The sequence below is a fragment of the Aedes albopictus genome, chromosome 3 (assembly GCF_035046485.1).
Source record: "Aedes albopictus strain Foshan chromosome 3, AalbF5, whole genome shotgun sequence".
Lineage (NCBI taxonomy): Eukaryota > Metazoa > Arthropoda > Insecta > Diptera > Culicidae > Aedes > Aedes albopictus.
Window position 1 is genome coordinate 151,340,246 of NC_085138.1, and position 12,892 is coordinate 151,353,137.

Below are 12,892 nucleotides of genomic sequence, written 5' to 3' on the forward strand. Positions count from 1 at the left end.
AGAATTAGAAAAAAAATCATATATTTTAACTGTAATTTTGATTACATTGGTTTCAGTACCAGAAGTCGATTAATTCGGACATAAGCAAACACGATAAATCAATTTATTCATGAGACGACAAAAAATCAGTGCAATTTGGGGTAAAATGGACAGCTGTTTGTACCCTCCCGTGAATGATTCTAGAGCTAATCGATAAACCGTATTTGTATGTATCAAAAATGACTTCATGTTGCAACCATGATGTAGGGTGACGTTACAAAACAATACAAAAAATGTTAAAATCCAGCAGTTTTTGGGGCATGTAGGGTAAAATAGAGAAAAAAAAACTTTCATATACGAGTATGATTACTGTAAGCTGCCAATTGCACCAAAAACTAATTTTCACGGTCCTTCGCAGTATCTGTTTCTTATAAATACGTTCTAAATCTTCTTCTTCTATGAAAACAGGGCAAAATGGGGCAAAATGGACAACTTCCGAAGATGATTCTGGTAATAATAGATTTAGCGTTTTTTGTTTATGCCGAAAAAATCAGCTTCAAGTCAGTAACATTAAAAATCCGTTCATAATTAGGTAAAAGTGTAAATTTTCAGCAGTTGTTGGGGCATCTGGGGCAAAATAAGCATTTGAAAGGATCTTTCATGTATTTTTATGATTGCTATGAACCTCTAATCACACCTGCAGCTATTTTCAACGATCTGAAATAGTGCTTGTTGTTTGAAAGTACATTTTGATTCTCTTTTTGTATGAAAAAGGGCAAAATGGGGCAAAACGGACCACTTCCCGTGCCGTGCGGTGAATGAATTTAGCGCCAATCGATTTCTCGTATTTTTCTACGTTATAAATGGTCAACTTCACGTAGCGAAACCAGCGGCGTTAAAAGATCCGTTTTTTGGGTCGATTTTTCCCACTGTGCATTGCTTGTCACACTTCCACAAACCTGGTATGGATGACTTTTACCTTGCAGTTTTATCTGAAAGTTTGCCAAATATCATAAGGGTCGCACACGCATGCTTAACTCGTGAGCGAGCTGTGAAAGCATGCGTGTGCGACCCTTATGCTATTCGGCAAACTTTCAGATGAAACTACAAGATAAAAGTCATCCATACATTGTTTTTTGATAGCATGCTTATGAACTAAGATAGTAGCATGTGAATGTGACTCTTTGCAAATGGTGAATGCCATCCCTGCTAATAACACCCTCTAAAGCAATGTTGGACAGCAAGCACGATAGACCATCACCTTACCGTAGCCCTCTGCGGGATTCGAAGGGACTCGAGAGTGTCTCTGATACTCGAACTACGCCAATTTTATAAAACTTGCAATAAAACTGAATCATACATCAAAACCTCTTGATAACCTCTTTAAGAGTATCTTCCGGCTAAGTGGACCTCTCTCGGAGAGGTTTTGCAAACCGCATTAAGAGTAGCAATAAACCCGTTTTAAAACCTAGTTGAAATATTTCCCATTCTCGATTGTTATTGTTTTTTTTTTCAACAAAAACTATGACAGCTCAAGATGCAGAGAAGCTTCTTCGATGACACGTAAAGTTCAGGAGGATACATCATTCGTAAGTAGAAAGCGATTAACATACTACTTTGAGTATGTTAGTAGTTATTGTGCTGGTCAGCTTATGCGCATTCGAATTTACCGTGAATATTGGGGTTGCAGAATCATAAAATTAATGCGCTTCGAAAATAGTGAATATTATCATCTTGGAATGAAATAAATCAATTTGTGAGTTTAGTAAAACTAACCCGAATCACAAGAAAACTCAGCAGAGAGAGTTTATTTATGTGAGCATGTTATGAAAATGGTTGCAAACTACCAATTTATTGCTAATTTAAGCAAAATTAACTATTTTTCATTCACGTAAGCTAATTCTTCAATATGGCGACGACCATAATCAGCGAAAATAAAACGAAAGCAATTTTACTTTTATGATGACCGCAATAAACCTAGCAGTGTCGTAGTTTCTGCTTTTCCACCAACAGATGTCGTTACTAATCGAACGGATCGCCATCTGTCGAGAGTTTTAACAGTTTTATTGCGGTAATAATGATTGCCAGAAGGTTTACATATCGGCAAGTTTTGTTTACTCTTAAAATATGTCTTTATGGATATCTTCAAGTATACTATAAAACATTTTATTAATGGTTTTCATAAAAGCATTCATAAAACTGCGAGTTTTAATTATTGCTGTAATAAAACATTAATAAAAATCAAACAAAACCAATCAGCGATGGAATTGTTACTTGGGTTGTGTGTGGGGCGAGGCAACATTAGTCTATGCTACCCTAAGCTATACATACAAACATATAACTGTTCTCTCTCACGGACGAGCAGCGACCTTGCGTCTCGGCGATCAGCAGTCAAACAGTCAGTGAGGTAAGACGCGACGTGCAGTCCCGGACCGTGTCCCGCGCAATGGGTGATTTCCTCGTGAAGTGTAAGCGACACATTTGGCGATCCTGCCAGGCTAATTCATAGTTATTATGGGGAAAAGAACCAAATAAAAAAAAAAACATGGAAATCACCTATTGCGCAATCAATAAGTTCCATCGAACATCAAAAAGATATTCAAGATGGATACCATGCAGCGGGCCAGGCCAAGGTGGAGGCAAGTGAAAGCAAGTGTGAGCGTGTATTGACAACGAGAGAAGAGAACCGGGAGAGCCGTTTCGATCTTGTGGAGAGGCAAATTCCGAGGACCGATGGAAGTTTCAAACAAAGTGCGAGTTTTGAGGACCGCTAGAGTATTTTGTTTGAATAGACTAGCGAGTTTTGAGGACCGCTCGAATATTGTTTTGAAAAGAAGGGCAAGTTTTGAAGACCGCCGAAAGTGTCAAACAAAGCGAGTTTTGAGGACCGCGTGATTTTGCTTGAATGAAATAGCGAGTTTTGAGGACCGCTTGAAATACGAATTGATCAGAAAAGCGAGTTTTGAGGACCGCTAAATTATTTTGTTTGAATGAAAAAAGCGAGTTTTGAGGACCGCTTGAATCTTGTTTCGAAGGTAAAGGCGTGTTGAGAACCTCTACGAAAAATCACATGGCGAGAGAATTGAGAAGCACGTCATCAATCTCTGAGAGAAAACGAGCCATAGTATCTCGTGTCTCGTTTTGGTTAATGCCACACATACTACGTTGAGCGCAACCACGAACACACTCCAAGGCGCCCGAGAATGCGCCGAAAACAGGGAAAAAACTTTGGACGTCGTTGCCCAGAAGATTTCTACACGGAAAAGTGTTGCATAGACATTTTTGGGTTTACCATTTCCAAATTTGAAAAAAATATTGACGGTTTCCCCCCTCCTTATCGAACGCGACGAGTCGTTTCTCCGACCTCACCGCAGCAGAGGTGGGGCTTGATTCGTTGCGATGATTCATAAATGCCATGTTTTGGTTAAATTGTTGTAAGCCGAGCTCGATGAAACCTTTGGGCTAAATTGTCTTATCTTTGGTATATGTTCCATAATGATGTTTATAATGAGTTAAACGCAAATACCAAAAAAGTGGTTGGATATTTTTTTATTAAAAAAAAAATACGCTCAAATTGGGGTGAGTTAGAGGTTCCGTGTAATCTTGAATTCTGCTTTGCCGCAGCTTTCTCTCCGGCGACGCCAACTGTGCAACGTCTACCGCGTTCACACTCACCCATGCACATTACGTGCGCGAAAGCTAAGGAGAAGCGAATTGGAAAAAAATGGAACAAAAAAAAAAAAGTTTCATGTATGCGTGTGTGCAACGGCTATATGAAACGCGTTTTGTCTGGCTATCTTTTTTCTCGTTCTTCGTCGTGTAAGTGGTTGAGAACAGCAGAGCAGCACAAGTAGAAGCATCAGTGAATTGAAAGATTTCGGTTGTGCTTGTGCGTACTGGTTTTGTGAGAATTTTTATTTACAGAAAGTAAAGTTTTGTTCGGGAACGTTTTGATTTCCACGTTTATACGAAGTAATGATTAATGAAACAATTGAAAGGACTTCGTGCTGATCAAAACAATAATTTTTAGTCCACAGGAAAGGGGCAACTGGATGAAACATGTCCTCTTCGGGAAAATATGTTCGTGCGCCACCAGCTGCACCGGAAAGCGACGTCGAAGGCAGTTCGTGCGATGAATCGGAAGTCGGACGCTTCGTACGCGCTCCTTCCCAGGATTCCAGTGCCGAAGAAGGAATTGCTGAAGAATACGGTCAGTCCTCGCGTTCTAGTCCTGGTTATCAAATGCAGCTGGAGGCTCGAGTACTGGAACTGGAAAACGTTATTAAAAAGATGAGCGGAGCCACCGATGATGCTACCCGTATGACCCGCGAGGAAAGCTGCAGTGAGGTAGGTCCATCAATCACGCCCTCTGCACCACCGCCAACTTCGCCAACAACCTCACCGTCTCCAACTGGTGGAAGTGCAATCCGTTGGGATAACATCAGGCCGTTCCCCAAGAATGTGGCGGCATCCAAAATGTGGGAAGCTTGGGTGCGTTTCCTGGAGGATTTTGAAGCGGCGGCTTTTCTTTCAAATCTCAAGGATCCAAAGCGTCGGGTTGAACTCCTTCTCCTTTCCATGGGGGACGAGCTCAAAAGTATTGTGCGGGCGGCAAAACTTCGACCGGGTGCCGAAGAGGGAGATAACTTGTACAACAAGTTCGTTGGGAACATTGATAAGCACCTGAAGGCTATGACAGATCCAGCGGCGGAGCACGAGGACTTCTCGAAAATGGTCCAGGAAGAAGGTGAACCGGCTGTGAAATTCCACGCTCGTCTCACCGAGAAAGTACTTCTATGCGACTACAGCCCAACGGATCAAGATCGCTTCGTCCGCACACAGCTACTGAGAGGCCTACGCAATCAGGAACTGAAGAAAACAGCGCGAATGTATGGCCATGATTCCAACACTATTGTTCAAGCGGCCACGCGAGCTGAAGCATTCCAGGCGGAAATGGCGGCGCTCGGAGGTGAGTCGAATGCCCTCGTTGTAAGCAGTGGTAGGGTCCGCCCCAACGAAGGTCAATTCAAGCGTAGACAGGCAGTCCAGCAGACAAACAGCAAACCATTGAAGAGGTTCAAGTCCGAGAGATCATCTAGTTTCCAGCCGGGGTCGAGCGTAAGTCGTCGTAACAGGTGCCCCAGATGCTTCAGACCTGCCCACAGAGGTGAAGAATGTCCGGCGCTTCGGAAAATTTGCAACGCGTGTGGGCAACGGGGCCATTTCGCCGCGGCCTGCCGTGTAGATCGCGTAAGCACGGTGAAGGACGAATGGTCAGGAGCTCCTGTGGATGACAATCGTTCAGAACAGGTAAAGGAGTGAGAAATCTTGAGAATAAACAAAAAAATATATATTCATGACATTATGGCGTTATTTCTTTATTTCTTTTTGTTGTAGCATATCAATGCTTTGTCCCTTCAAGATGTGTTGGTAGACTGTAGCGTCGGTTCGTCTACCCCGATCAAATTTCTGATCGATTCTGGGGCTGACGTGAATGTTATCGGAGGTACTGATTGGCGGATACTGGAGAGTCAATTCAAATCGGGAACAGCAGCCCTCGACCTGAACACCATCCTACCCCGAAACGATATTCGAGCCTATGCGACCACTAAACCAATGGAGGTCAAATATAGTTTTAAGGCTACACTAGAAGTGATTGGTTTGAGCAAACCGATTGTTACGGCTGAATTTTTGGTTGTGGAGGAAGGCACGAGATCCTTGCTGGGTAGAACCACGGCCAGTGACATGGAACTTTTGAAAGCAGGAGCGATGATTAACACCTGTGAAAAATCAACAGTTTTCCCGAAGATGCCAGGTGTGAAAGTAAGGTTCAGCATCGATCACTCAATCCCTCCTGTTCGTAACGCATATTACAACATCCCGGCTGCATATCGCGATGAAGCTCGTCAACGGCTTGAGCAGATGGAAGCAAAAGGAATCATCGAAAGAGTTACTACTGCGCCAACATGGATTAGTGGAATGTCCGCTGTCCCTAACGGCGATGACATAGTGCCGCTTCAAAGTGAGAGTGAAAGTGCGCGTCCATAGGATTTTCGTGAATTTGCTATTGTTGATATTCTTCCCACTCTCACGCGTAACTATAACAGCACCCTAAGGGTAAGATGGACTTTCGACTAGTGGTAAACATGAAGGCTCCCAACAAGGCCATTAAGCGGGAATACTTCCGTCTGCCGCTCATCGACGAGATGAAGACGAAACTGCACGGGGCCAAATTTTTTACCAAGCTGGATTTGTCGGACGCATTCTATCACCTAGAGCTAAGTGAAGAGTCGCGTGAACTAACGACGTTCCTTTCAGAACATGGAATGTACCGCTTCACTCGTCTGATGTTCGGTGTCAACTGCGCGCCCGAAGTGTTTCAGCGAGAAATGACCAGAATTTTGAAGGACGTTGAACATAAAATTATATACATCGACGACGTCCTATTATTTGCGAAAACAATCGATGAACTGAGAGCAACAGTTGCTGAGGTGCTAACAATTCTGAGATCAAACAACTTAACCCTGAATGCGTTGAAATGCGAGTTTGACCGAACACGGCTGAACTTCCTTGGACATGAACTTAGTGAAAATGGTTTCAATATCGAAGCGTCAAAGGTCAAGGACATCCAAGCATTTCGGCAACCCTCAACGTCGTCTGAACTCCGCAGCTTTCTTGGACTCGCATCGTTCATAAGTCCGTACATCGAGAACTTTGCAGACATATCCGCTCCTTTGTGGGCTGTTTCGACGGCGCAAAAATGGAGCTGGGATAAGGAACAAGAAGTGGCATTCAATCTCGTTAAGCAAAGCATCATTGATTCGACCATATCACTTGGGTTCTTTTCGGATTCCGATCGAACCATATTGTATACTGATGCTTCCCCCAATGCTCTGGGCGCGGTGTTAGTTCAGGAGAACGAGGAAGGAAAACCACGAGTAATAAGCTTCGCCTCAAAGTCGCTTACTGCAACTGAAAAGAAATACGCTCAGAATCAGAGGGAGGCATTGAGCGCAGTGTGGGCAGTGGAGCATTTCTCCTACTTTTTGCTAGGAAGGCATTTCATTTTGAAAACGGATGCTCAAGGGATGGCGTTTGTCCTAAGCAGATCCCGTGAGGAATCAAAAAGGGCTCTAACCAGAGCAGATGGTTGGGCTTTACGGCTCAGTCCATATAATTTCGAGATTGAGTACATCAGAGGTGTTGACAACATAGCAGACCCATCATCACGACTCTATTGTGGAGATGATGACGAGTTTAGTGAAGAAATCAGCCCTTGGGAAGTCTGCGTTTTGGAGCCTCAGAGTGCTGAGATTCTCACCGAGAAGGAAATTCGTGACTGCACAATGCAAGACGAAACCCTGATGCAGGTAACTACATATTCGGTTATTGGAATCTTGAAATTAATATCTTTAACTTTGTGTTTAATGCAGGTCATTCGTTCCTTGGAAACCCAATCGTGGCCCAAGAATCTGTCGAAATTCAAATCCATCGCACCTGACCTCAATTTCATCAACGGAATCTTGGTGAAGAACGGTTGTTTTGTCATTCCGGAGGCCCTCCGGAAGAAAACACTGAAAATAGCTCATGCGGGGCACCCATTGGAAGCCAAATTGAAAGCTATACTGCGTAGGCGTGTTTGGTGGCCAGGAATGGCAGGCGATGCAGAGGAGTGGGTGAAATCTTGTGCGGTTTGTGCCGTAAATGGGCGGCCAGAAAGACCACCGCCAATGCAAAGATCCTTTGCTCCGAAAGGCGTATGGGAAACCATTGCCGTTGACTTCAATGGGCCCTACCTCAAGCTAGGAGGAATATCAATCCTAGTAATTATTGACCTTCGGTCGAGATATGCCATAGCCCGCCCGGTGAAGACAACCAAATTCGAGCACACAAAAGCCGTGTTGGACGATGTTTTTGAACGAGAAGGTTTCCCGAGGGCAATCAAGTCAGATAATGGCCCTCCCTTCAATGGCGAAGAGTATTCCAACTACTGTTCTATGCGAGGGATTCAGACCATTTTTTCAACACCATTCTTCCCTCAACAGAACGGTTTGGTTGAAGGATTCATGAAGGTTATTAACAAGGCTATGGCCGCAGCATTATCAACGGGAGCAAGTTATCAGAAGGAATTACAGGCGGCAGTGCAATCATATAATGCGGCAGACCACAGCATTACAAGAATGCCTCCGGAGGAAGTAATGACTGGTCGAAAGATAAAGCGTGGATTACCTTTGTTGAACTACGGAAATGCTGGACACGATGAAGAGTTTTTGGACGAGCGAGATCGTACTGCCAAGCTCCAATCAAAAGAACGTGAAGACTCCAGGCGGGGAGCCAAACCAAGCCGCGTCAAGCCAGGTGATACCGTCATCATCGAACGTCCATCCAGGGGTAAAGGGGATAGTAGATTTGACCCGAAACGTTTCACCGTGCTGCAGGAGAACAACGGAAGCCTGGTCCTTTCCGACCCAGGGGGCCAGCGGCTAAGACGTCACATTTCGCAGGCTAAGAAGGTTCAGCAATGGCGTGACCCAGCATCCGAGGTAGCATCTGAAGAAGTTCCCGCTGATCCTGCCAACGACACCGCCAATGCGAATGAGCGACCCAGTAGAATGAAACGACCTCCACAGTACTTGGCAGACTACACTCGAGCGATTGATGCAAACCTAAAGGAATAAGAAGTCGATTTTGAATTTGGTTAGAAATACATGAAAGTTCATACCAGATATTTGGCACATGTTCTCGTTGATCTTCTTTTATGTCCTTGAGGTCGAATCCGATTCGCTATAAGCGAAAAAAAAACACTTCTTCATGCAGCCAAGTCTTGAGAAAATTTGAAGTGACATTCCGTGCAAACTTCAAGGCTTGCTAAGCTCAAATTTTTTTTCCGTAGGCAGACTGTTTGACTCCACAACCTTTTTCCGAGGTTGCTATGATTCTGTGTTGGACATTTATTACGCTTGTTTGGCCAAATATTTGTCACGTCTAATGGGACCTTTATTATAATCATATGTGATTATATCCCAATTGTTGGCTAGATTTTCCTAATTTGATTTTCAAGTCTCCTACGTTTTGTTCGTTCAACGGGAGAGAAAGGAGGATGTGTGGGGCGAGGCAACATTAGTCTATGCTACCCTAAGCTATACATACAAACATATAACTGTTCTCTCTCACGGACGAGCAGCGACCTTGCGTCTCGGCGATCAGCAGTCAAACAGTCAGTGAGGTAAGACGCGACGTGCAGTCCCGGACCGTGTCCCGCGCAATGGGTGATTTCCTCGTGAAGTGTAAGCTACACAGGTTGATCCATCGTCGCCTTGATCAATCGTATCAGATTATCCGGGAATCCGGGAATGAATGAATGATGTGTGGGCACGTTGTATTCGCGGCATTCCTGCAACACCTGTCGGATGGCGAACATGTGGTCCGTTGTAGCGCGTTCACCCATGAATCCAGCCTGATATTGCCCCACGAACTTTCTTGCAATCGGTGATAGACGGCGGCATAAAATTTGAGAGAGTATCTTGTAGGCAGCGCTCAGTAGTTGGATCGCGCGATAGGTCCCGCAATCCAAGTTGTCGCTCTTTTTGTAGATGGGAGACACGATACTTTCCATCCATCCCTCCGGTTATACTTCGTGCTCCTAAATCTTGGTAATGACCCAGTGTAGTGCTCTCACCAGTGCTTCTCCACCGTATTTTAGTAACTCGCTTGGTAGTTGATCTGCTACAGCGGCTTTGTTATTTTTTCAACAGGATAACATCCTCCTCAATCTTTTGGAGGTCAATCTCGCACGTATTCCTAGATCTGTTACCACGTCACTTTCGGTGCTTGTAAAGTCGCCATTGAGGTGCTCATCGTAACGCTATCGCCACCTCTTGATCACCTCACACTCGCTCGTGAGAAGATTCCTGTGATTGTCTGGGAACTTGTCGGCTTGTGGCACAAAGCCTCTGTGCGAGCGGTTCAGCTTCTCGTAGAACTTCCATGTGTTCATAGCGCGGTAAAGATCTTCCTATACTTCGCGATCTCGTTCTTCCTGATGGCGCTTCTTCCACCGGAAGTCTAAGTTCTGCCTGTTCCGCGCTTGTCTATAGCGTGCCTCATTCGCTCCTTTACGGTGTTGCAGTATTCTCACCCATCATGCATTCTTCTCGTCTTTCAACTGTTCACATTTGCCGTCGTACCAGTCGTTTCTGTGATTCGGAGTCGCAAAGTCTAGTGCTGTAGCCGAGGTACTACCTATGGCGGATCGGATGTCCCTTCAGCCATCTTCAAGTGTAGCTGCGCCAAGCTGCTCTTCCGTTGGTGGGGCTACTGCTAGCTGCTGCGCGTGGTTTATTTGAGTTCAATTTTTACTAACAGTTTTCAGTCTTATCCAAAACCCCTTCTTTCAAAATATGAGCACAGATTATTATACTGAATAAGATTTTTAATAACACCATAGAAAATTTCTATTAATAACACCATAGAAAATTTCTATTTCTAGACTCTTGAGCCACTTCTACGTAACGCAACTGCTCGATGTGCGCAGCGTTGGACTTCGACGGCGATAACAATCGTCGAAAGTTTTGAGCGCATGTATACAGCGACTAGGTAGTGATCCGAATCATATTCGCACTGCGGTATGTACGGACATGGGTTGTTTGCGAGTAGAGTTTACCGTCGATTAGAACGTGGTTGATTTGTTTTTTTGTTTATTGGTCGGGTGATCTCCAGGTGGCTTTGTGAATCTTTGCGGGGGAAGAAAGTGCTTCGTGCCATACCATGGGAGGCTGCAAAGTTTACGCATTGCTGGCCGTTATCATTCGATACGGCGTGCAGGCTGTTTCGATCGATTACCGGTCTATACATTTCCGCCCTTCCTACCTGCGCGTTCATATAGCCGACAACGATTTTCACGTCACGCGGCGAGTAATCATCATATGTTTGCTCTAACTGCGCGTAAAACGCTTCTTTCTCGTCATCAGGTCTCTCTTCGTGTGGGCAGTGGACGTTGATGATGCTGTAGTTGAAGAAACGGCCCTTAACTTCCAATGTGCACATCCTTGCGTTGATTAGCTGCCACCCGATCACACGTTGTCGCATCTTGTCCAACACTATAAATCCTGTTCCCAGTTTATTGGTGGTGCCACACACTGCCATTTTTTTGCTGGTATTCAGCAGCGCTTGAAAATTGAAGCGTTTTACCTCAGACGAATCAAAATTTGCTCTTCTTTGACCGGCGCTTTTCAACCCAAAACGGTAGCAATATGCCTTCATTGGCTAACATGCTTCTGAAGCAAATGGGAGCGGGAGCAATAAAAAATATGAGTGAGAGTGAGGAACGACGATTCAGCGCCGTGCGGCTCTCTGAATCTCTCTCTTCGCCGGTGTATACGGCAATGAATATACTTGATTTTTATCTCGTTATTACAGTGCAAATGACATAAACTCGAATTAAATCGATTATAATAGTCACGTCCATCATTGTTTAATGGACAAATTGATTGTTTTTACAAGTTTTGAGCAAAAAATAAATCCACTGAATCATTTACGCATCTTCAGCCTCACCGCAGCAAGTGAGAAATAATCGTTACCAGTCAATATGCTTCACCAGCTAACCAACCGATGAGGAATTGGGGACTACGAAGGTTGATGAGCCGGGAAACACTCTTTCTTCCTACGGGGTTTCTTATGAGAGTATGAGTTAAAAAACAAGCAAAAAATCTTCCCTCCTTCACTTTCTCACAGAAAACCGCAAACAAAATCATCACCTTCGTAGTCCCCAATAGTGGTCGCGGTTGGTTCGGTTTCTTCTTTGCTCCCTGTGCGTGTTCGTTCGTAGTGATGGTTGGCGCTGATGACTGATCGTACCATTCATATTCACTCGATTTCAAGCACTGGTATTCAGCAAACTTTGCTGATTTTTTGTGTGCTGATTGCATTCGGCAATACAAATTATTGAGTATCAGCAATTATTTTTCAACTTGCTGAACCATCCAGCAATTTTGACAGTGGATCAGCAACGTTGTGTTGAAATTCAGCAATTTCATTTGCTATTTTTTTGCGTAATGGAAGCATTTCAAAAAAAAAAAAATGTGCAGCTGCAGCTTTGGTCGAAGAAGGTAGCCGCTCGATGCTCGCTTTTCCACATTTTCTATGACAGAAATTCTGTCCAGTCCAATGAAGTTCCTGCAACGCCACGATGTCGAAGTTTCGGGGGTGTAATTCGTCGTAGATTATCCTGTCACATCCTGCGAAACCAAGAGACTTCCAATTCCAAGTTTCCAATCGTAGTCCTTTTTTAGTTGCCTGGGCCTTTGCCGATTGTATCGAGACGTATTTCTCCTGTGTTTCGTAATGGGGATTTGTAGGGGGTCTTATTGGGCCTACGTCAACACTTCTGTCTCGCCGGAGAGCCATCGTGCCAGTTCTGCTTAGCGTGCCAACCAACACTGGGACGACCACGATGATGGGGCTACCACCTTGGATCTAGCTGGACGTAAGGCTGCACTTCTTACTCAACCGCTGGATGCCAGAACAGACGCTGTTTGAGCCGCACCTCCTTGGTGAACAGACGCTCGGGTCGTACTTCCTCAATCTAGCTGAAGTCAGAAGGACAACAATGCGCAGGCTGTACTAACTAAGCACACAACTATTAGCTGGCGGTCTTTGTCATCGTTTGACCCGTGGAAGCATGAGATAGGAACTCGTGAGGACCGAAGCTGTGTTGGACGCTCTTCTTATCGACTCACCGTTTTCCCATGATCATTATGATACATCTGGTCACCAAATGGTGTGATGTACTCCCGATTCTAATTAGCACCGCTTGCCGTTGTGGTTGAAATATCAAGTTAGCACAAAAACCTCTGATTAGGCCTCTACATTTTCTCATCTTATGGAAACTCCCTTAACTTATCAATCAAATTCA

The 12,892-nt window shown here is 44.5% G+C and overlaps 1 protein-coding gene across 2 annotated transcripts; it reads left to right on the plus strand.

Annotated features, from left to right (window-relative positions):
- Positions 1-2,257: 2,257 nt before the first annotated feature.
- On the plus strand, positions 2,258-8,706 carry LOC134284033 (uncharacterized protein K02A2.6-like). 2 transcript variants are annotated; one of them, XM_062842186.1, is made up of 5 exons: positions 2,258-3,951; positions 4,010-5,289; positions 5,377-5,967; positions 6,087-7,349; positions 7,413-8,706. In XM_062842186.1, the coding sequence occupies exons 2-5, from the start codon at positions 4,039-4,041 to the stop codon at positions 8,655-8,657; spliced, it is 4,350 nt and encodes a 1,449-aa protein (XP_062698170.1). In that variant the 5' UTR covers positions 2,258-3,951; positions 4,010-4,038; the 3' UTR covers positions 8,658-8,706. The 2 variants fall into 2 exon arrangements, with proteins under 2 accessions (XP_062698170.1, XP_062698171.1); XM_062842187.1 differs by having other exon boundaries at positions 2,258-2,447.
- Positions 8,707-12,892: the final 4,186 nt, after the last annotated feature.